This window comes from Poecilia mexicana, unplaced genomic scaffold (assembly GCF_051168715.1).
Source record: "Poecilia mexicana isolate PSO_F unplaced genomic scaffold, ASM5116871v1 scaffold_17, whole genome shotgun sequence".
In the NCBI taxonomy this organism is placed as follows: domain Eukaryota; kingdom Metazoa; phylum Chordata; class Actinopteri; order Cyprinodontiformes; family Poeciliidae; genus Poecilia; species Poecilia mexicana.
This window is the reverse complement of record NW_028263386.1, coordinates 26499768-26524151: the sequence shown is the minus strand read 5'-3', so window position 1 is coordinate 26524151 and position 24384 is coordinate 26499768. Positions and strand designations below refer to the sequence as shown.

Sequence of the window (24384 nt, the reverse complement as noted above, 5' to 3'; positions counted from 1 at the left end):
AGACAAGTGATTTATTGTAGAACCGGAAACAAGCAAAGGCCATTATGCAGTCTGATCAGCCTGGAGTAGAAGAGGTTACATTTGAGGACATTGAAAGGGAATTACAGATACCCCAGCGACCCAAGCACAAGAAGAAGATCCCATTTGCAGTCTGGTTGGAGTTGCAAGCTCCTAAGGACCTAAAGATACCTGATGAAAATATCAAACAGCAGGACTCTTCACTGACCACCACTAGAGTGCAGGAGACAAGCAATACAGTAGAGAAGGAACAGCTCTCTAAGTCTGAGGAACAGCCACCAAAGACAAGGCGCAACAAAAAGAAAAAGATACCGTTTCAAGTCTGGATGGAGAAACATGCCCCTGCTGATCTGAGGACTTCAGCTGAAGGAGGTACTGGAACGGAAGACGATTCACCAGTTACCGAAAAAGTATCGATCTCCGGACTGCAGGAAACTATTGATATAACACAGAAGTCCTTTAAGTCTTGTGCTGAAAACGTTAATCAGCAAGACATTTCTCTGCCTGAAGAAGAAGGTAATCTGGAAGATTCCTTAAAGGAGATTTGCAAAGAGGAACTTGTAATTTCCACAAAACAGCTGGTCACTGAAAAGAAATCCATCTCCAAACCACAACAGAGAGAGGATCAAAAAGTGGAGAAACAGATTTCAAAAACTAAGCGCATCAAGAAGAAGCCATTGCTTTGGAAATCTTTCCCAGAGTCAGACGCTTCCATAGATCTTACATTTTTCACTGAAAATAGTTATCAGGCAGCTTTGCCCAGCCGCGGAAAAAAGTCATTTTGGAAAGTGCTCCCCAAATCTGAACCTCACATGGATATAAGTTTTATTGCTGAGAATATTGAAACTCAAAAAGTGTCAAAACCAGCACAAGAACAAAATCAAACATCAGAAAATGTTAAAGGAGAGTGTTTCAGAGAAATTCAAAATTTGCCCCACTCCTCTGAAAAGACAAGTCAAGGAAAATGTACGTGTGAAGCCAAATTTAAAGCCTCTGAATTGGAATATATAAAAGTACAGAAATATTTAATGAAACAACTTGATGAGCTGTTCGATATAAATCGTAAACTGAGTGCTAAACTCAGACAGCAGAAAGAGCTGACGAGGAAAGGACTCTCAGAGAGAAGCCAAAGCAAGACTTCTGTTCAAATTCAGAAAGATTCCCAAGACCGCTCATGGCAGAAAACCGTCCATTATGGATCTGGTTCAGTACAAATAGCGAGGGATATACGGGAAACCAGCTACCAGTTAAAACCAGTCAGTCGGACGACTTCAACTCAAACAGAAATGGATGTGCTGGAAACCAAATGTCAAGTGAAACCAGTCAGTCGGACGACTTCAACTCAAACAGTGAAACCAATCAGTCGGATGACTTCCACTCAAACAGAAATGGATGTGCTGGAAACCAAATGTCAAGTGAAACCAGTCAGTCGGACGACTTCAACTCAAACAGAAATGGATGTGCTGGAAACCAAATGTCAAGTGAAACCAATCAGTCGGACGACTTCAACTCAAACAGAAATGGATGTGCTGGAAACCGGCTATCGGTTTCCAGTCCATCGAATTATTGAATTGGAAACCATCAGTAAAGAAAGGCTTTCTGAATCAAACGGTGAAGAACAAAACATTTCAGAAGCAGAAACGGTTGGGGATCAGACAGGCACCATCGAAAATGAGATTCATGCAAAAGAAACGGTGATCGTTAAAGAACAGCAGATCACTGAGGAAAAAACCATCTCTGAAAACCAACCAAATGGGGACGAGCAAGATAACAAAAAGCCATCAAGGAAAGCTAAATGGAGGATCAAGAGAAAGGCTGCAATGAAAGCTCCATCTGATTTGGAAAACCCCGACAAGGACAAAGTTTCTGGAAAAAACTGTGAAAAAGAAGCTTCTGTACTAGAAACAGGTGGGGATCAGACAGCCACAGTCAAAAACACTCATATGATTGAAACAACAATCTACAGTCCCCAGCAAATCTCGGAAGAGGAAATGATCTCTGAAAGACAACAAAATGGAGTTAATGAAATGAAGAAACGATCAAAAAAATATAAGAATAAGAAGAAGAGAAAGGCAGCATTGAAAGCTGCCTCTGAACAGGAAACAACCAATAATGATCAAGTTTTTGGAGAAAACATGGAAGAAGAAGTTTCAATACCGGAAATAGTCAAGGATCAGAGAGCCACCATCATAATCGAGATTTGTGAAAACAAAACAGTAATTGACAAACCACAGCAGCCGACTGAAGACGAAATGGGAATACAACAAAATGGGGACCAGCAGGATGAGACAAACATTGAGACACCAAAAACTGATTTTGAGATCCCTCAGACAGTTTGTGAAAAAATAGTCACAAACCTTTGCACAACTTCAGAAGATGTAACAAGTAAAGTTCATGCAGTGTCCACAGAAGGGGAGAATGGCCTAACGGAGGAACAAAGAACATCTCCTCCGCAGATGAAGGTCACATTAAAGGAAGACATAATCCAAACAACACCTGAGGAATCAGAACTTCAAGCAGCTGAAGAATCAGCTGAACAGAAGAATGTGTCTGAACAAGAAGAGCGCCCCAGGAAGAATATCTCGCTGTGGAGGAGAATCAAAAAGGCTTTGACTCCAACATGTCTGCGCCAATTCAAAGACAGACGTTAAGTCAAAGCACAGATCAACTTACGTCTCAGTACATTAGATTTAAAAGGGGGCTGGGGCCACGTGTGTTTTGGGTAATTGGCGGGAATTGAAAAACGAGCTGCTGTTGTTGTAAATTGGACATTTTAATATTAAAAAGACAGGACTGCACAGTGGGAATGTCTCCCCGTGTAGGTGTGGGTTCACTCCGGGTGCTCCGGCTTCCCCCACGTTCAACAGCATCAGAACTCAAGTTCTTCCACTGTAAAATTTTTCAATGGATGAATAATCCATTGAAAAACCTGAAGATGTAACAGGTCAGCAACTCTTTTTCCAGTTCCTGTAGTTTCCAATTCTGTAGAAACTACAGGAATTGAAAAAAGAGCTGCTGTTGTTGTAAATTGGACATTTTAATATTAAAAAGACAGGACTGCACGGTGGGAATGTCTCCCCGTGTAGGTGTGGGTTCACTCCGGGTGCTCCAGCTTCCCCCACGTTCAACAACATGTTCATCCACTGTAAGATTTGTATTTTTAATTCTAAACAGAAAATAAGCCAACCACATTTATTCATTAAAGGCAGATTTAGGGAAAAAATATAAACAACGTGGAACAAAAAGAGCATTTTAGAAGTCTAACCAATACAAATTGGAAAAAAAATGTGGAAAACTATCTTTCTTGGCAAGATATTTATATCCCTATCTAAATTGTTCCATATATCTATAAACATATCTCTATAGATATAGATATCTATATCTAAATCTATCTATGTCTCTCTTTATAAATATATATAAATCTATATATATATCTACATATCGATATCAATCTATCTATACATCTACCTCTCTATGTATATATACATATATAGAGAGAAGTAGATATATAGATATATAGATGTAGATATGTACACATGTATATAGATAATATATATATATATATATATATATATATATATATATATATATATAAAATAAATAAATAAATAAATTCCCTTCTCACCCTCCGCGGGTGGTCTCTTTCATCCTCTGAGCTCGGGTCCTCTACCAGAGGCCTGGGAGTCCATTTCTGGACTGAGATGTCTGATGTTGTTCCTGGGATCTGTTTGAGCCACTGCTCCAGTTTGGGGGTGACTGCCCCGAGGGCCCCGATGACCACAGGCACCACTGTGGTCTTCACCTTCCAGGCCTTCTCCAGTTCCTCTCTGAGGCCCTGGTATTTCTCCAGTTTCTCATGCTCCTTTTTCCTGATGTTGTGGTCACTTAGTATTGCTACATCCACCACAACGGCTTTCCTCTGTTCTGTATCCACCACCACAATGTCCGGTTGGTTTGCCATTACCATCTTGTCTGTCTGGATCTGGAAGTCCCACAGGATCTTAGCTCGGTCATTCTCCACCACCTTTGGGGGTGTTCCCCACTTCGATCTCAGGGCTTCCAGTCCATATTCTGCACAGATGTTCCTGTACACTATGCCCGCCACTTGGTTATGTCGTTCCATGTATGCTTTCCCTGCCAGCATCTTGCACCCTGCTGTTATGTGCTGGACTGTCTCAGAGGCCTCCTTGCACAACCTACACCTTGGGTCTTGTCTGGTGTGGTAGATCTGAGCCTCTATTGCTCTGGTGTTTGCAGCAACTGACTTGAGAGAATCATGGCCCGAATGAACACCAGCCAACCCCGACGCCAATTACAACGGCTGAGTGAAGTACCATCAGAAAGTCTCATTGAAGATGTGAATGCGGCATTGAGAACGATCCCTACCAACACCATAACTGAAACCAATGAACTGATATATATATATATATATATATATATATATAGTATGGCTGACAATGCAGTATGTTTAAAGATGTTGAAGTATATAATTAACCAATCAAATCTGAGTTAAATGGATAATATAAAACAGATTATTCTAGAGCATAATGTCTCATTCTGATGCTCTTCCTCAGACACACAGAGATCTACGAGGGACGCTGCAGGTTAACCGGGAGAACAAACTCAGCCTCTGTGGGCAGATTCAGCAGAGCCCCTCCAATTCAAATCAACAGACAATAACAATTAAAGCAAACTTCACCCATGAGCTACAGGTCAGTCCCTCCACCCTCAGCCTCCACCCTCTTTCTGTTCTACGATGTTACATTGAATACTGAAGAACATTTTGGTTTTTTTAGGTTTGTTATTGAAATTATTTTATTGAAAAAATGTTTAAACGTTCAAAAGCAATAAACTCCCCAATTTCAGATCAACTATTTGAGGGTCTTCTGCTGATATATATATTTTCCAGATTATCAAATACTGACACAACATATTGACAGCTTCAACAGATATGTGAAAAATAAAGTTTTTTTTTTAATAAAAGTTGTATACTGCAGTTCTAAAGAAAAATCCTTCATTACATTGTAATTATTTATTACAAGTAAAACTCAGGACTGAAAAAGAGGCTTTTTTCTATGTCAATGTTTTGTAGTCAAAATATAATATAATATTAACCATTTATCAGATTCTACTAGTTGTTATTAAACTAACTAAAGATAATAAAAGTTATATCTGAAATTGGGGATGCACCGATATAAAATTTTGTGCCGTTATCGATATCCGATATTAATATTGTAGTTATACTCGATAGCCACCAATTAACAATATCATACAAGAGGAACAAATGCTGCAAGTCAATGACTTGATGCAATCTGCTGGGTTTCCTTAGAAACTTTTTATCTAAGGAAAAACATTTCTAATAATTAATTGAGCATACAGCACTGTTGGACAACTAGGATCAATTGGAATATATGTGTGATTGAATCCGAATAATTTTTTGTAGAGTGCCTTTGCTGTGATTTGCTGCTATATAAAAAAAATTAAATCAAAAACGTGACCACACCACTGACGTTGCTTCTCTACTTCACAATCCTGCACTGCATCACCGTCACATGACCAAGCAAAAACCAAACCCCTGAAACACAAATGGCAACGAGATGGACATGAACATTGGTTGTTATCGGACCAATAATGACATGTTAAAAAAATATTTACCAACATTTTAATGTTGATACCAATGTTAATGCACATATGAGTGGATCAGACCTTCATTCGGGCATTTCTGTTCCAGCTGCAGCTGCCCTCCTCTGCTCTGATGGAGGGACACTTACACTGGATCCCTAAACACAGCACTGACTTTGACTACCAGGCCAGAGGAAAGCTGAGACTAGAGAGACAGGAGTGCACAGTGAGTGTTAAAGACATAGCATGCATTCAGATCAATGCTTGTTAAACATCCAGCACCAGGCGGCCATGTTGGTTTTGCAGCTCTCAGTGCAGCTAAACGGAACAGCTGGAAGAGTCGGCCTCCGTTCCTCTCTCGCTCATCCCTTCAAGTCGAAAATTCCCAAAGTGCTAGAGGTGTGCACTGTGAAAACATCAAAATATTTGCTGTTGTCGTTACATTTTCTAATTTTCCAGTCAAACTGCGTGCATTATCCAGGTGAAAGCTGCTGTAGACGCCTCAGAGTTTGGCAAAGGGAGCAGTTCATTGTGTGTGAGAGCGAATGGGAAGAACAGGGTGACTGTGACCGGTCAGATGTTTCACCGGCTCCGGAATCCAGAAAGAGCGGTGAGACTGGACCTGGATCTCTCCCAGAACCTCCTTCCGTCGGTCAGCGCCCTGCAGCTGAACATGGCAGCCAACGTGTCAGCAGACAGGTTGGTTTGCCATTGTCTGTGTGTCTGAGGAAATGTTTCGTAGATCTGTAGTAGTTTTTATTTCCTCGCCTATTTGTCCTCCTCCAGCGTGTCTCTGCATGGCTCCGTGACACAGGGACAGGAAGCGCTGCTGGTCCAGGTCAAAGGGTCACGGATAAACTCCCAGGTTCTCCGGCTGGCTTTGTTGGGGAATGTTCACCATTCCATGTCCGTATTGGAGGCTCTGCCCTCAGTCCTGGGTCTGGATGGAGTGTTAGAGCGCTCTGATACTTTAACAGAAGGTACAGCTTTTCATTTCATTTTCATCATTGGAAAAGTATTCACGCCCTGTTAGCACTTCCATATATTGTCACCATAAAACAGAAACCATAAGATGATGTTATCCAGCAGAGCAACACAAAGCAGTGTAAAGAGGAAGCAAAACAATTTCAGGAATTGGCTCCTTTGATTTAATTAAAGTATTATGTAAAATCAACTCTTTTGAGTTTTACATGATGTTTTAATGTTATTCCCTCATCAAAAACATAAGTGCAATGTTGCCTTTATTCTTTTATGCATGTTTGAAAAATCCTTGAGTCTCCCATGTCCACCATGTGGAGTTTCTAAACTCTTGCTCCAACAAAGTCCGCCCATTTCCTCAAAGCTCCTCCCCTCACTCCTCCCCTCGCTCCTCAGACTAGCCAACAGCAATTAGCAAACATTTGGTAGTAGTGCAATTGCTGAGCACATTATTGGAGCTACTTCTCGGGCCAAAGCTCCTAAGAACAGTTATAAGCATCATAATGAGAAATACTGTTGTGATGGTGTAGTGTTTGTCTTAAAGAGAAAGAGGCCTAATTTCAAGGTGTCAAATTGGAAAGTTTAATTGTCTTTCAAGTCATGTTTGACATATGCAGCATTTTTATAACAAGTAAAGGCAACATGGTAACTTGATTTTGCTATAAAATGGAAAATTGGTTATGTCGACCCTTTAAGGGGTATCAGTTAAATTTTCAAATAAACTACGTAGAAGTTTGTGGTTGGAGTGTAAAATGAGACAGAAAGTTCAAAGGGCACGAACAATTCTGAACAGAACTGTATACAGTAGAATGAAACTGATTTTTGTCATGGTATGCTACCTGATTGATGCCAGTTTTACTAGGATGTCCTGTGTACAAAGTACACAGGACGGCTGTGTACTTTGTCTTCGAGATTATTTTAACCCTCCGCTCCCCTACCACAAATCCCGGTAGTTTTAGCTCTGTGTGCATGTTGCTGCAGGCCACCTGAGGGTTAACGTGATGGAAGCGTTACACAGCATAGAGCTGAGACATCAGCTGGATGCTGCAGAAGGTCTGGTCAAAGGAGAAGGAATGATGGGAGGTGATTACGAGCGGACACAGGCCCGGCTCTGTGTTCGGTCCGGACTCCAGAACCTGTGTGCTAACGTCAGCCGCCACCTGGAGAACCGGGGAAACGGACAGCTCTCTCTTCAGCTTTCTCACTCTTTCCATCGACTCAACACCACAGGTGAGCTCTATAGATTTTCTTTAAGAACTGTAATATAAGAATGTCCAGAATAGAAGAGAAGTTTTTAAAATATTGTTTATTATAAAGAGATCATACTGTGTCTGTAAGAGCTGTTTCTGTAAATCAGGGGTTTTATTTTAAAATTCCCTGGAGAACGCAGAGCCTCTGAGACTCCCAAAATATACAATAAAACAGATCAACCTGGCTGCAAAGTCTAAACATTTAGCCTTCCTGTTGTCTCCTGATAGCCTTCCACTCTCTCAGAGCCTGAATAAACTGCAAACACATCTGCATGTTGCAGAAAAAGCAGTTTTCTTTTGAAAAGTTTCTTTCAGCTCCAGTAATTGGTTCCAATAATTGTTCAAGTTATCATTCAGGGAGTTTGAAATCTTCCCATTACGATCATTAGCCAGTTCCTCCAGTTTTTTGCAATTCCTTGATTGCAAAAATTCATGCAAAATCCACAGAAAAATTCCTGGATTTTCTTACACTGCTGTGCTGCATAATCGTGAGTTTGTTGAAAATTTTCCACAAAAAAAGTTAAACACCTTGGGGTTAAGTGACTTCTAACTCCTACCTGCAGGTGGCAGTATTTCCTACTTATTCTACACTGCTGCCTCAGTCTTACTTGATGTCAAGTTATAGCCTTATCCATGTAGCAGATAACAAAAATTTAGTTATTTTAGTTCTTTAAAGAAAATATTTTTAAAGTAGCAACACAAAATCAATTATTTTGATTGCAAATAAACACAACAGCAAAATCCTGGAGGAACTGATTAGCTCATTGCATCTCTAATCATAACTCAGTACATAAACACATGCATTTATGTATCTGTTAACTAACTGAGGTTGTGGTTGCAGGCGTTCCTGGTGACAGCAGTGCTAAGGTGAAGTGGACCCAGGACGAGATTGGACTGTCTGTCCTAGTAGAGCTGCAGGCTGGAGCTGAGCATGTCAGAGCTGAGTTCCTCAGAGACAGGACAGACCAGCAGTGGAGCTACTTCTCCAGGTTCCAGCATCAAGTCGAAGCCCTGCAAACAAGAGGCCTGCCAGACTCATTCCAAGCCAGAGCACAGCACCAGGTGCAGGACGGCTGTGTACTTTGTCTTTGAGATTATTTTAACCAGAATGCATTAAGAAATCATCTCTCTCAGGATGTTTATACCCATGGTAACATGTCTGTTATGTTTTTTTTCTCCTCAGTTAGAAACGGGAGGATTTGACATAAGTCTGGCTCTTAGCGTGGAAGATGAGAGAACGGCAGAGATGTTTTTTAGTGTGGGGTCAAAAAATAAGACGTCTGCTTTGGTCGTGATGCTGTGGCAACACATGAAGCTACTCCAGGGTCACATCCCCAATTCTTTACAGGTGCATTTACATTATTTAGATATATATTAATGATTCCTTTAAAAAATGTTTTCTTTAGCCTGTTTTTTTTTGTTATAATGACAGAGCCTTCCTTCACACAGCACTTAGACAACACCATGAAATTAAGAGGCATGCCAGAAAGTAGATGGAATGCAATCTCCAAAGGATCCTGTCACAGCCCTGCCTGCAACAAAAATGATTCATATGCAAAATTCTCCCCTTCAGTAAAAGAAATGTCGTACTCAGATGCTTTGTATACAAATACATTGATATGCACTGTCTTCCCCCTTGAATAGAACTTCAAGATTGTAAAACGCATGCACACCTCCAAATTGTGCATATATTCACCTTAATAATACACATAGGGGAAACTGTCTTAGCACTAACAGAAGCTAATAGCTAGTGGCTACAGTCTTCCGTATCGTCTCTCTTCAGAGTACAGTCAATCAGCAGCAGGTGAAGTAAATAGTGCTGCGGGATTGGCTGCTTTGCAAATGGCAGCCTGGTCAATCCTTTGCGCCTGGTCACACATGCGCTGACCACATTGTGGACACACATGTGCTGATGTGTTTCCACATGTGAACCCATGTGGTTCTCATGTGGTCACATGTGAATTTCATGGAATTTTTTTTGTAATAATGACGTGAGGTACCTTGACAAATGCCAGAAGAAGGGATGGGGGTATTGAATTGAGCAACTGCGATTGTTTTTCCAAGTTGAAGAAACCATAATAATTAATGAGAATGACACTTTAATTGCCGAAGATAAAGAAGAAGAAAACAAAAAAACTGAGGTTAAAGAAGACATGGAAGTAGTTGAACATCCGGGAGACGAGGAAAACAATAATAATAGCCTTGGCTTCTTCCTGTTTAAGTCAAGTTAAAGGAAGGTATGGGTGGGTATGAGCCGACCCATACCTTCATTTTGATTTGATTCCAACAAACACAAATCGGTTTTGACCAAAGTTGGATTTACCATGTCAGGTTTCTTAAAGATGTGTATTCGGCGATCGGCCAGAAAACTGCAAACAGTGCAAACCTTCCAGAAAGGTGATCTCTGGCTGCCTCAGTGCTGAGCATGTAAACTCGACCATCTCTCTCAGGTGCAAATTTTACCAAAAGGATTTTTTGTTTTCGCAGATGAACTGCACAGGGGTCTCCACTGAAGACCGACTCTCAGCCCACTGCTTTGGAAACGTGGCAAACCGGCCCGTGGAGGTACGAGCTGTTCGCTCTGACAGACCGCACCGCGGCCTCTGCTATGGCCTGTTGCTTATTCATGTTAGCCTATGGCTCCAAGTCAAAGGTTGCTACCATTCCAGTGGTCAGAAGGAACTTAAAGCCAACCTGAATCATTCTTCTGTGAGCTTCCTGACATATTTAGGGCTGCCCAGCAAATCTGGCGTTAGGCTCCTCCTTCGGCCTGGCTCCCAGAGGTGGTTTCTGGGGACTGGGATGGTGGCTGGCCCTTGGAGAGCAGATCTAAGAGCGGGACTCAGGGTGGAGTCTCTCAGGCTGTATGCTTGGCATGGACTGCTTCAATATGGAACTCATAGTGATACACAAAAAGCTGCAGTGACGGGCCATGTGAAGATGAAACGATTGTGTGACGCTAGAGCAGAAGTGAGTGTTTCCTGGAACTTTGCTACTTCCTACCTGTTAGCTGCTGTACGATGCACAGAGGTGGGGAGAGCGGTCTGGGTGCAGGTTGGGAATATTCTGGGTCCCTTACAAAACAAAACGTCTTTAGTCTTTCATGGAGAAACAGGGAGCAATGGTCTTAAGGGATTCCTGAGCTATGAGGACCAGCAAGGTTTTCTTAAATTGTTTCTGTCTATGCTAGCGAAGGAGCACAAAGTTGAGGTAGGATGGAACCTCAGTGCCACTCTCATCCCAAACAAAGTGGATTTCCAAGGATCGGGTAAGCTCCACCATTCTTCCCTCTCTGGAAGAGCAAAATTGCTCATCAGCAACGGATCTGCACAGATTAACTCCACCGCCGTTTGGAAGCTCTTCACGTCTTTCTCAGCTAGCTTTCTGCAGAAGATAAAGCCACAATGGCTCCTCACCATGACCGCGTCCGCCACACCGAGTCGAGCCCAGGTCAAGATGGAGAGTGATGCGTGCCAACTGCTTCTCTTGGCAAACAGACGAAAGGAAGAAGAAAAGGGGAGCAAGTGGACGCTTTTTGCCCATCAGAGATGTTTCCTTCTGAAGGTTAGCGAGGAAACAAGGGACCAGAGAACTTGTTTCCCTTCAGAGAAAGAGCAAAGAAACCATCTTCCCTGAAAGATGATTCCAGCCTTTCTGACCTTTACGTTATGTTATGGATAATGGAAACGATGCTGCGTTGCCTGTTTCCTGTTCAATAACGTGGACCTTAAAGTAGCTCACAGTCGTGGTCATAGCAGCTTACAGCAGGTCAGAGGTTTACATCCACTTATCAGCCTCCTGAGCTGCTGAGCTCCTAAGAACATCATGGAGAAACATTGGCGTGATGACGTGCTGAAAGGGAGGAGTGTTAGAAAGGGTTGGAGATTCTTAAAGGGACAGAGGGCAATTTTAAGATGTCAAATAGGGCTATGAGGTGAAGTAAAAAATTTTAAAATATAAATACATATACTCCGAGACATTAACATCACTTCCAGTCAAAATAAATTTGTTGGTAAAATGAACTTTAACCTTGAATCTGCCATGGACAGTTTCAGACTTAGCTGTGTTTAAGTAGAGCTGTATTTAAAAATCTGCTCTTGTGTGGATTAAAGAAAATCCACAGTAAATTCCAACTTCTTCACCTCATTCTTACTGTAAAGTTTTTGTTGTATCATTCTTCAACCTTGAAGAAAGAAACACATGATTAAAAAGCTTAAAATTTATACGGCATTCATGCTGACGAGGAGTGAGTATAAAACTCTGATAGGCACTTTCAGCATTTAAGCAGACATGGACGATGGTTACTCCAGCAGTTTAAATTTGTACAGGGAATTGAATTTAAGAAACTCACAGGAAAAACTTTTTCTATTAGTCTGCTAATGTAGTGTCTGCGCATGTTCTTTATTTGTCCTTTTCCCTCAAAATAGTAACTCGTTGTGTCTAAATTCTTATACTACTGATGCCTATTATTAAGTCATTTCCTTTTCCTCCTGCAGACTCTCATTGGTCCACAGGCCTCAGCCAACATCTCCGTCTCCCATTCAGGATGTGATACAAAGCTCAGAGCCGTTCTCCAGGCTGGAGGGGAGCAGAAAGGTTCCGTCAGTCTGTCTGTAACCTGCAGTCCTCATCGCAGTCTGCGTGCGTCTGTTCTGCACTTCATCAGTGTGGTGAAAACGCTCAGATTTCCCACCAGCGGAGCGCTACCTCTGAATGTGTCAGGTGGACGTCTGCCTCAGGTGGATGCCAGCCTGGAGATGGGACAGTGCTACCTCAGGGGGAGCGTGGGTGACTCCACCGCTCCGCAGGCAGCAGCAGACGGCGTCCAGTCGCTCACTGTGAACGTGAGCAGCCACTGTCCTCTGCTTCAGGTAACAGCATGGACGAAACAAATCGCTGTTAATACATTACAGTTATCGATTAAATATTTTCTCTTAAAATAAGGAAGACAAGCTACAAATTAAATGACAAATGTTTTAATTTAACTGTTGATATGTATTTATATGTATTAGAGCCGTTGGAGATGAAGGAAAAAAAGTAAATTTCTGCCAAAAAAGTTCATCTCTGACACATTCTAGAAAAAAAACAAGGACGTTTCTGAGTTTTATAAGCTTAAAATTTGCTAGAAAAACTGAAAATTTGAGATTAATCTCAGAAATTTTCTGGAATTTTTTTGGACATTTCTGAATTTCAAAAGTCAAACTTTTGAGTTTTAGAAATGTTCAGTGTCAAAGGTTGAAAAGTTTCGTCAGTAAAATTTGTATTATGTACTTAAAAATATCTAATTTGTTGGTGCATACATGAAAAAAATGAAAGTCAATTAAGTTCTAAAACACAAGGTAAAGTTATCATTTCTAAAAATAATTTGACATATTTTAAGTGTTTAAGCATTACCTTTATTTATTGAGCCATTTATATATCTTTGCTTGTATTTTTAACTATGCAAGTTTTGATCCTTCATGACAGTCACTCATCATCATATTTCCTCTCAATTAAACTATTCCTTCTGATTGCTAAACTTTTGTTCAGCAGCTTTTAACAAATAACTAATCCCCCCCCTCCTAATCTTACAAGTGTACAAAGCTATCAGCAGACAGACGGCCTCTAGCAGCCCACAGCATGATGCTTCTCTCACTGTTTGTATCGTAGGGGTGGGTCCTCCCTCAGACTCTGGCCCTTTGGGGCCTCCTGTCGGTGGCTCCCTGCCAGCTGACCGTGTCGTCCTCTCTAAGGCTGGACAATGAGGATGCGTCTTTAGAGCTGAGTCGGTCTTGTGTGACTCCATATTTCTTCGGGAGCATCAATCAGTCGTTCTCTGGGCTAAAGAGCCGAGGTCTGCCTCAGACGATCAGCGTGGAGGCTTTGGCTCCGGAGGGTTCGGACCAGGCTGGGGCCGTGGCTGTTGATGTTGGAACATGTAAGATTAGAGCCAGGAGAATCGCTCAGGACAGAGGAACGGGACGCCGGCTTTGGGCCTGGGAGACAGACTGCCCCGGGTTACAGGTACAGCTTTGTTCCACATTTCATCCAGCTGGACATTTCATTTTTACTCTGTCATGTTTATATGAACAGCTAAAGGCAAAGACCGAAGAAGAGAGGAATCTATAAGGCAGGGGTGTCCCAAGGGTGGGCCACGGGCCACTTGCAGCCCCTGGAATGGTTTAGTTATTTTTCTGAATCATTACTCTCCCCCCATTGCAGGTGATTGAAGCAGATGGAGATTTTTTTTTTGAATTAGAACAAACTTATGACCCACAAATTAAAATCTTGTCGCAAAATGTTAGATGAAACAAAAAGTGTTCATCTTTTAAAGGAGCAGTGTTATGTGAAATTGACTTTTTTGAGCTTTATGTCATCTTATAATGTTATTCCCTCATCAAAAACATACATGGAGTGTTGCTTTGATTCTTTCATGCATGTTTGAGAAATTCTTGAATCTCCCATGGTAACCATTCAGCTGTGCAAATAGCCTGGTTGGACTTAGCTCCACCTTTCAGACAAAGCTCCTCCTCAGAGCTGTAGCCAACAAACTTCTGCCTCACAGAGCCCTCCTCTGTGACTTCCCCACTCAGCTCCTTCAGACTAGTCAGAAGCAATTAGCAAACACCTGATGGATCTGGGCAACTGCTGAGCTCATTGTATGAGCTCTTTCTAAGTGAAATGCTGGTAAAAACTTTGTTAAAGGGTTAAAAGAGGAGCGGCACAATGACTTCTTGAGGGCAGAATTTCAATTTTAGTTTTTTATAAGATGTTTTCTTTTTTGGCATGTTAGTTCTCTTGAATTGACAAGAAACCCATGAAACAAACAGTTTGGACACCCCTGCTGTAAGAAATCCATATATCCTGAGTTTAACATGTGTAGTTCAGCACCAGTTTGGGTCACAGTGACAGCTGAATGTGTGACCCAACAGGTTCATGTGAATGGCTCAGTGAGGGAACAGCCTGGGGGTGTGTGGACGGCTGTGATAGAGGCTGATCTGAAAGGCAGGGGAGTGTTCCTCAGGCTGGAGGCTGAACCCGGGCCAGAGCTGAGAGTGGAGGGCGTGTTGGACCATGACAGTCCCCCCCTCACCGTCCTGCCTAACAGCAGTACACTGAGATTCAGCATCTCTGGATTACATGCTGCAGAAGTTCTTGTTCAGACGGAGGAATGCCGCCTCAGAACTCAAGGAGATGTAATGTCACACCCTGGCCTGCAGGTGTCACTGCTATACCACAATAACTGCTCTATAATTCAAGTACGGGTAACATACAATAGGTTCTTTACACAGAACGCATCACTTCAGCATGATCACTTCATTAACTGATGTTTTCCTGCTTCTAAAGGAGTGGTTCAGTCCAAACAACATGCAGGCTTCAGGCTCTCTGCTGATCTCACCAGCTTCTGTTTCCTCCCACATCTTCTTGGTGGTAGACGGCAAAGAGTTACACACCGAGCTGTCTGCAGAACAAGCAGAGGTTTGAAAACAGAACCGAACTGACGTTTCAAATCGACTCGTTTGACACAAAGATGTACGTCTTATTGTGCGTTTCTTCTCCTGCAGGTTCACAGGGAAGTATTTCTACATCTGAACCATTCCGTCCCCCTGCTGAAGAAACTGGGCCTGCCTGTGAATTTTTCTCTGGCAGTAAACTTTGAGAGACACAACAATGGTTCACGCTCTTTTACAGCCAACGGCAGAGCAGAAAATCAGCGGGTAAGAACAGCAATCAGATAAACTCTGAGCAGTTAACCAAACCCAGACTTGAAATGGGTGTAATTTCTTTTTTGCCTTGAGTCTACATGTAGTTTTTTTTCCCCCAGTTTTCTCAAGAGCTTAAAATGGAAAAGACATCTGAGATCATGAGGGTGAAGAGTGAGCTAAAACATGCGGTGAATTATTTGGACAAGCTGGGAGTCCCTGGAAGCAACAGCGTACAGGTTGGCTTGGTTTTCACACCTTAAAAAAAACAAAAAACAATGGGTTGGGTCTGGAAGCAGGGTCGCTGAGCTCGGGTTGTGTGTTTCAGGTAGAACTTGGTTCTGCTGAAGGTCGGATCCTAAGCCTGGAGTCTCAGTGTGGAGCTCATCAGTCAGGACTCAGACTGCAGCTGAAGACGATTCCTGAACTCAAAGAAGTGAGAGGAACCCTGTGGCACGGTTCGTCATGGCTTCACCGCCGAGGCCTGCCCCTGAGAATATCGGTACGCTTTGTGTTGACATGCTTTTATTGCCAATTATTATTAATAGTGATAAGCAGCAGACGTGTTGGTCTGAAAATGTATTTGTGTTTACTCTCCCAGGGCCTTTGCTCCATGAAGGGAGCGTTGTCTGAGCTCCAGTCCAGGGCTGAGCTCAGTGTGGACGGATGCAAGCTGCTCACGTCCGGGCTGAATGTCAGCGGAGCTGCCGGTCGCCTGGCTGGGCTCCTCTCATTCTCTCCTGCTGCTCTCAATCAAACACGGACACAACACAAGCTGGACGCTGTCCTAACTGTACAGTTCAAAGGTCAAGACATCGTGTCATTTCACTTCTTCAAATTTGACTAGGTTTAAAAATTAGTTTCATTTCTGTTTTCTCTGAGGGAAAAGGATGCAGGCAACCAAAAGTATTATTAACCAGAACTGGAGCCAGTTCTCACAGGATCATAGGTCACCTCAGGAAATTTGCTCACTCCCTTTGTCCTGTACCCCCGGCCTGCATCTCAGGAAATGTTTGGCATGTTGACTGATTGGGTCACAGCGTAGTAATATATATATTTGCACCACAGAAAAACATTTTCTGTGCTCAGAAGTTTTGCACGACAGCATATTAGAGCCATCATAGATTTATAAAAGGAGTACATTTCAGCCAAAAATCTCTGAAATTTTTAGATTAATCTCAGGAATTTTCTAGAAAAAAAAACATGGAAATTTCTGAGTTTTAAAAATCTAAATTTTCAGCTTTTGGACATTTTCTGAGTTTCATCTTGGTGTGATCTGAAATGAAAATGATTTTGACCCTCTTTGTTTTAAGGTATTAATTTATCCTTTTCTTTTATACACTAATAATTGAAACTTCTGCAAATTTCTTGCTTTATTGTCTCTACCTGCAAAATGCAATAATACAGTTTGACCAGCAGATGTCACTGTTGTATCGCTAATTTTGACTACTCTTTCCAAGCAAAAAAACACAAAGACCATTAATAATCTGTATTTTCATTTTCATTAATTCAGTGCCAGAAAAAAATCCCTAGATGCATTGCACTAACTAACGTTGTGTTTTGCAACCGTCTTCAGGTCCTTTAAGAAGCGCATCATTAGACTTTCACCGCCAGAACTGGAGGTTCCGGCTGGCAGGGGAGGCCGGGGGCTGGGGAACGCGTGGCGGTACCAAGGAGGCCCGGTTCACACTGAGGCACACTGAGCGAGGAGAAGCTAGCCCTGCCTTCCAGGTGTAATGAGGTCAGCATGTAGAAGGAAGTTCCCACAGCGCTGCTCCTCTCTACTAACGTCCTCTGACTGGTTTCAGGTGGAGGGCTGGGGGAGACTGACGGAGTCCCTGCTGAGGGGCTCCATGGCCGTCAACCCTGAGCTCAGCTCTTCATTCGCACTCATTGTCCAAGGACACACCTCCACTCCCAGGTGCTGATACTGCTCAAAGATTTTATAGCTGATTTTCAATCACCAGCTGATTTCTCTTTAAAAACTGTAAATAAAAAACAAAATATTTTTTTTCCTTAGGCCATTTTTTATTTTTCAAAAAATGGCCTAAAATTAGAGTTTAGATTAGGCTTAAAAAAATCCACCCTGACCCGGCAAAGCCCATAGGCACTGTGATGGATCTGACTTTAATTATATAGGATGAGATAATATTTTATTGATCCCTGAAGTGTGGGGGCGGGGGTCTTGTTTTTCCCAGCATAGCACACAACAAAAATTAAAAATAAGTAAATAATAGTAATAAACATTCAACAATAAATAGCAGTGACAGTCCTAAAGGCACACACATATCACTCAGTATATTTCTAAAGATATATTTTGTATATTGAAAACGCACAACTCCAGAGAGTGCCCCATAGTAAGACACGCCCAAACCCGAAGTAAACCAGGCTTATTATCTTAATGAAGATTATACTGGTTTTAATTTTAGAGTATAATTTGGATAAGCAGTGTAACTTCTGCAGTTTTTAGCTTTTATTTAACATCTTCAAGCTCTGTTTTGTTGCTTGTTGTAATCGCAGGTGCAAATCATCTGGGACGTGCGATTGTGCTTCTTCTGACTTAAATAAACCACAAAGCAGCTCACCGATACTGAAGACGGCTAACCGAGTCTTCTCCACTCACTAAAAACCTCCACACTGAAGATTGTTTTCAGCATGACCTGGCAGCTCTGTTTTATGGTGCAGTTACCGATCAGATTTTTCACAGATCACAGCCTACGAACATAAAATCGTCTGATTCTGATCACAGCTGATATTTTGGTTGATACACAACAAACCTGCATCAGGTTTCCTTTAGAAATTAACCTCCCGACAGGCATTTCATGTACCATTCCCCATAAATCCTCCTATTTTCAGGTTTTGCAACAAAGTTTAAAACACGAGTTTTGAATTGTTTTTGCAGCATGTTTCTTCTTCTGCCATTTTAAGTCCCTTTTTCTCTGAGGATATGTTTTAAATTACACAACTACAGGAAGGTGTTGCTGTTTTTTGTGTGTTCATTTCATTCTCCATTGCGTTCAGATTAGAGCCGCCAGTCTGCTCCAAAATCAGTTTCCTGCTTGGAGGGAGTGATGTCCAAACATCTTCCAACTGCTGTAGACAAAAGGAGGATCTTTGCTCCCTTCCACTCACTTTTTCAAGGACACAGCTTTCTGCCAAATCTTGATCACAACCACCTGTTGATGTCATCTGTTTAGAATAAAGTCAACACTTGTTTGACTAAATTACTTGTGTACCACAACATCCCAAATTAAAGGAAACACATTTCTATGAGCTGGAGGCCAAAGCATTCAAATTTAACAAACAAAAAAAAAAACTAGAAAAAATGTCAGGTGATCTAAATGTAATGTGAAATACTAATAAGAATACCCATAGCTGACCTTTGTTGTGATGTCTAGCAAGGAGCTGATGGTGAATGTGGTCCACAGCGCCCCCCAGCTGCTGCCATACCTGCCCCCCCAGCTCCACCTCCGTTCTCAGGTGGGTTAACTCCTTTTCAGCCAGGCGGAGGGTCCCACTTCCATATTTTTACATTTGAAGTAGAGTTGCCTGCCTCTTAAGATTCTCATTCCCGTCCCAGTTGAACCAGTCCCGGTCCAACGTGGCAGCGCTGGTGGAGGTGTTGTCAGGCAGGAGGAAGCTGTGGGCTCTGGGGGAGCTGGCGGCCATGGAGGATGGCTACAGGCAGACTGCGGAGGTCAGACACTCCTTCCCTCAGGTACCACTCAGATAAAGTGTCAGTTCATTCGGTGGAAATCTTTCCATCTTCAGATTGCATTGTCCTATAAGTTTATAAGTTTGCCCATCATCAAGAAAAATTATTTGAATTATATTGATTAGCTTCTCCTACAGAACATGTATGTGTGTTTGTGTGTTAGCTGCAGACTGTTCCCAGGACAGTCGCAGTTAGAACTCTGTATGAGGCCAGAAGGTGGCGCCACCAGATCCAGCAGGCCACCGTGTGGGGCAGCCACCAGTTCAGCCTGTCTGCTCTGCACTCGTCTGCTCCGGGTCCAGACGCGGAGCCGGGCAACCACACTCTGAAGGGTAAACACCAACACACACACTTTATATAACCTCACACGGTGCACCGTAAACATAGACTTTATTTTTGCTTTTCTGAAGATACAACTGCAAATGTCACAAAATATTGGAATTTTTAATGATCAACAAACAAAATGTACTAAATGATTGTTAGTGATGCATGGATTTTCAATACAATCTGTATACAGCCCTCCTGAGTCAATACCTTTGATGGTATTTGTTTTGGAGTATGAAATGTTTGCTCCTCGATTTTTTTTTCTTTTCTTTTCTTAGCTTATTTTCAGTGTATGGAGAGAGTACAGGTGCAGACATTTTAATAAAAAAAATAAATAAATTGTCACTCATTTCAGAAACTGAAATTCACATCAAATAGACAACACACAAATTATTTAAACCTTTATTTCTTGTAATTTTGATAGTTATGGTTTGCAGATAGCAAAAAAGCCCCGAAAATTCAGTGTCACAGGAAATTACACTTTTTTCTTCCACTCAACTTTCTATATATATTCTTGGAGATACAATTCTGTAAACAGCCAGCTTCTTCAAGAATTGACAGTTTTTTTGTGAAATGTGTCTGACTGTCTTGTGGACGTCTGTCCTGCTGGTCCATAGTGAGAGACTGTTTGGAGGCTCAGGAGTAAATTAGCTGCTCATATAACATTAATTTGCGATTTTTTATTTATTTTTTTACTTTTGTATTTTCTGAGATGCTGAATTTTGGTTTTCTATTATCTGTAACCCATAATCACCAAGAAAGAAATGAAGGCTTCAGATATTTTCCATCTATATAATATGTGAGTTTCCCTTTCTGAAGACTATTGAAGATTTTGTTTTGGTTTCTTTCAACAATATTCTGACACTCTTCTATAAAGTGTTGGTTTTTTATTGTTTTTTTTCTAAGTTAGTCATTAATACTGCTATTCAGATGCTTTTCCTTGTTGTCTGGTCACACTCCACTGGCAGCTCAGACTTCTGTGAGCCTTTCTGGAAACAATCGTCTTGTTTTTGGCTCACCCTCCTCCGTTCTCCGGTTTGGGTGTGGAGAGTCGGCGCACGCGTCCATGTCTCTGCGGAGTTTCTCCGAGGTTCTCTCATCTCCAGTCTGGCTGAAGCTGGATGCTGTCTAAATGTTTGCTCTTGTGCTTTCTTGGCAGTAATGCGTCAAATTGTTCTCTAGAAGAACAATTGTCGTGTACTCCCAAAGGACTGCTCTGTATTTTTCTCGATCAGTCTTTGTCTCTGTTCTGTTTAGTGTCCTGTTCCTAATCCTTGTCCTAACCGTACCTGCCTACAGATAGTATTTGCACGCTTCACTCGTGGGACGCAGCTGGATACAGATTGTTAGTGTCTTTGTTGTCCTTTCCATCAGTCCAGGTCAGCGGCCTTCCCCGTTTGAGCAGTCTGGAGTTGGTGCATGAGAGCTCCTTCCACAGCCGACTGGACAGCGTCTCACTGGGCTGGAAGAGGCAGGGACAGCTGGAGCAGGTGAGAAAGAGCAAAGTGTCCCAACCCAGTGGAAAAAAACCCACACCTTTAGACAGAAGCTTATTTATCTGGAATGCACCTGTAGGGAAAATAATAAACAAAAAGCATATATTTTTAGGCAATAATGTGTCTATATGGAAAGCCTATATTTTTCTCCCAGTTTCTGTCCGGATGCAGAGGTGGAGAATTGTTTCAACTTCATTTTCTTTTTCTTTTCTTTCTTACAGAATGTCATAAAGAGTTTAAATGTCTTTTTTTTATTATGTTTTTTTGTGCAGGTGCGCGTTCTCAGGTCGTGGAGTCACTCTGAGGAGACAAACGAGACGAAGCTGGAGCTGAAACATCCCTTCTGCTCGGCGCTGAGCCAGCTGTCTCTGCACACTCTGTCACTCCGCTCACCCAGGAAGGGCAGCAGCAGACTGCAGGTACACTACCAGCTCCACATTAGACTCCATCCATTTGGATGTGATACTCTAAACCAGGGGTATCCAAAGTGTGGCCCTCGGGGCCATTTTCTGGCCCTTGAAATCATTCTGTGTCTAAAATGTAATAATAACATTATTTTCACCAGACTGTTAATGACGATATGCTTAAAATGAATTAAAGTCAAATTTTCTCTGATCTAAAAAATGCTGCAAATTAAAATAGGTTCTATTGAGACCAAAATTGCAACGTTTGTTGTATTTCCACCTGCGGTGGTTTTCTTTCACACGGTACTGAATCAAACCAGTCAATCCCTTTGAAAAACCTGTTCCTGTCTGTGTGTGTGTGTGTGTGTGTGTGTGTGTGTGTGTGTGTGTGTGTGTGTGTGTGTGTGTGTGTGTGTGTGTTCTGCAGACCCATTTGTCCTGGGACGGTTCCGTTCCAGTCAACATTTCTCTCACCCTGAACAAACTCAGCTCCAGCGTGGGCCGGGCGTGCGTTCTGCTTTCAGCCAAGCGGGTCTGTGGATCTCTGCGGGGTCAAAGGTCAGGGCAGGGGGGGGATGTAGCTTTTTAGGAGCATGAAGTGCATGTCTGTTGTTGCAGATGGCCGTGTCTTCTGGAAAGGGCTGCGTATCGATGGGTTACCGCGGAAACCTGTATTCACAGACTGCAGATGTGACATGGCACAACAAGAGTTTCAGACAGGGCATGACGTACCAGGTACTAATCTGCTTCTCCGTTACCGGGGAAACCGTTAAAGTTTAGGATGCTTTTAAATGGAAGCCGTTCCTCTTTTGTTTCTTCTAGAAAAGTGCTGAGGGTTTGCACGGCCTCCAGCTGTACGTGGATCTGGACCGAGTGTCCCCCCCACCCTGTCACTCACACATGCTTCTGGCCAAAGTCCAGACCAACCTCAGGGACCGCTTGGAGCACAGAGTGGAGCTGGGGGTTTGTCCTGAACAGCCGGTGAGACCTCATACTGGTAACCATGCAAACTAGACGAGGAAGAGGAAGTGATCCTCTTGCTAAAATTATTCGGCAATATCTAAAGATGTCCACATACCCGGTGTGTGTGTGTCAGACTCTCTGGTGGTCCGGGTTCCACAGAGTGAACTCAGGAGAGGAGCTGATCTACAGTCAGTCTAACGTTTCGGTGACCGGTCAGCCGCTCCGGTCCCATTTCACGCTCGCCCTCACCAACTCCTCCACCGCCCAGGGGACCAACATCTCTCTCTACACTGAGGTAAAGATGCTGCTGAATATTTACTTGGTAAATGATTTATGGGTTCCAAAAAAATCTAAAATGGATCGTGTCCATTGGATTCAGCTCCCTTTACTCTGACAGCCCTAAATAAAATCCTGTGCAGCCAAATGCTTTCAGAGTATGGAGTGTGGTTTCTAAAGTTACTGTCAAAAATCAGCAACAATAAGAGATAAAAATGGTTGTCCATTTTTATGTCAAGCTAAATGTTTTGCTCCAAATTAAACATTTATTTTGTAAACTAAATATTTAACTTGCTAGGTAAATGACTCGCTATATAAATATTTAGTTTGGACATATAGCTAAATATTTAGCACGTGAACAAAATATTTACCTTGCTAATTAAATCTTTAACATATTTAGCTTGCTTGCTAAACATTTAGTTTGAAACGGTGACGTGTTGTGGTGAAAATATGACTTTGAGAAATGAGGCTTTGAAAAATGAAGTACTGGAGCTGCTGTCCAGGCTGTGCCAAGCTTCCCAGTATTAGGAGTTCTGCTAATACTCAGCAGAACTCAGCAGAGTTCTGCTAATACTCAGCAGAACTCCTCCCAGCGGTTCTGGAGAGTGTTTGTGTCACCTTGTAAATCTGTGAGATTCGCCATCTCTTTGGAACCAGAACGCAGGAATTCCCCCAATAAAACCGAACGTCTAAGGAAACATTGACTGATGAAAAAATAAAAGGTTATTCACACAGATGGAGTGGAGGAAAACAAAATGAAACTGTTGTACAGAATTCAGACCCGGTTTCTTACGGTCGCAGTTCTCAGATCCGATCAGCCTCCCGTCTGAACAATTAAACACATTTTACCTAAACAATATAAAGTACTTCTACACATTGGCTGTTTTGTGCATCTTTTTCCACACCTAAATTGTTCAGATCATTAAGCAAAATGTAAAAATCTGCATGTTTTTTACATGCAGATGTAAAAAACATCTGCATGTAAACTTTAGTTACATGCAGATGTAACAAAAGTTTAGTTAACTTTAGTTAACTTTAGTTAACTAAAGTTTTTAGTTTAGTTAAACTAAAAACTTCACAAAGTTTTTAGTTTAACTTTGTGAAGTTGAACTAAAAACTCAATTCTGATATTTTTATTCTTTGTTCTTTGCTTATAATGGTGTTTTTTGGGGGTTTTTTTTTCACTTTCCAGTCAGTGGTGGGCAACTGGAGCTTGTTGCTAGGCAGCAGCGGCATGTCAGGGCCCCATGGGGCCGGCCTCCAGGTTCACGCCACACTGGACCGCAGACATCAGGTCTGGGTCAACGGGACGCTGGGGGGCCGCTGCCTCCGGACCGCCGCAGGCTACATGAACGGTAAACAGAGGCTCACCACTAACCGAGTCCAGAAAACTAAAAAGAGTAAATATGAACGTGTGTGTGTGTATGTGTGTGTTTTGCAGGTCCAGGCCTCTGTGAGGACATCAGTGCAGCAGTGTGTGCAGGACTGAACCACAGCTTCAAGGCCGAAGTACAGAGAAGAGAACGCTGCAGAGAGACTGAGACTCTGGGAAGCTGGTCGCTGAAGACAGCCAATCAGAGGCTGATGATGTCAGCTAGTGGCTGCTGGGAGAGATTAACTGCAATAGAGGTAACCCTAACGTCTTCAGATATGACT

General features: G+C 42.3%; 2 protein-coding genes across 2 annotated transcripts in view; both read left to right on the top strand.

Annotated features, from left to right (window-relative positions):
* Positions 1-24384, top strand: part of apoltp (apolipoprotein lipid transfer particle homolog) — a 65091-nt gene that overhangs the window by 28144 nt on the left and 12563 nt on the right. The window contains exons 34-63 of the mRNA XM_088014665.1: positions 4593-4730; positions 5750-5866; positions 5947-6039; positions 6122-6339; positions 6427-6620; positions 7600-7848; positions 8710-8930; positions 9052-9216; positions 10356-10433; positions 12365-12739; positions 13518-13871; positions 14780-15106; positions 15195-15326; positions 15413-15565; positions 15673-15789; positions 15879-16052; positions 16152-16356; positions 17127-17281; positions 17359-17471; positions 18949-19030; positions 19131-19268; positions 19429-19597; positions 20964-21079; positions 21358-21504; positions 21917-22021; positions 22108-22224; positions 22312-22470; positions 22586-22747; positions 23921-24083; positions 24170-24357. Of these exons, the coding sequence (XP_087870791.1) occupies positions 4593-4730; positions 5750-5866; positions 5947-6039; positions 6122-6339; positions 6427-6620; positions 7600-7848; positions 8710-8930; positions 9052-9216; positions 10356-10433; positions 12365-12739; positions 13518-13871; positions 14780-15106; positions 15195-15326; positions 15413-15565; positions 15673-15789; positions 15879-16052; positions 16152-16356; positions 17127-17281; positions 17359-17471; positions 18949-19030; positions 19131-19268; positions 19429-19597; positions 20964-21079; positions 21358-21504; positions 21917-22021; positions 22108-22224; positions 22312-22470; positions 22586-22747; positions 23921-24083; positions 24170-24357 (5124 nt within the window). The remainder of the gene's footprint in view (positions 1-4592; positions 4731-5749; positions 5867-5946; positions 6040-6121; positions 6340-6426; positions 6621-7599; positions 7849-8709; positions 8931-9051; positions 9217-10355; positions 10434-12364; positions 12740-13517; positions 13872-14779; positions 15107-15194; positions 15327-15412; positions 15566-15672; positions 15790-15878; positions 16053-16151; positions 16357-17126; positions 17282-17358; positions 17472-18948; positions 19031-19130; positions 19269-19428; positions 19598-20963; positions 21080-21357; positions 21505-21916; positions 22022-22107; positions 22225-22311; positions 22471-22585; positions 22748-23920; positions 24084-24169; positions 24358-24384) is intronic.
* On the top strand, positions 45-2732 carry LOC148154838 (uncharacterized). The gene has a single exon (XM_088014762.1). The coding sequence runs from the start codon at positions 45-47 to the stop codon at positions 2667-2669; it is 2625 nt and encodes an 874-aa protein (XP_087870888.1). The 3' UTR covers positions 2670-2732.

What these genes read in the sequence shown, in the direction of transcription:
- LOC148154838 (XM_088014762.1), top strand. Translation starts at nt 45, where the DNA reads ATGCAGTCTGATCAGCCTGGAGTAGAAGAGGTTACATTTGAGGACATT.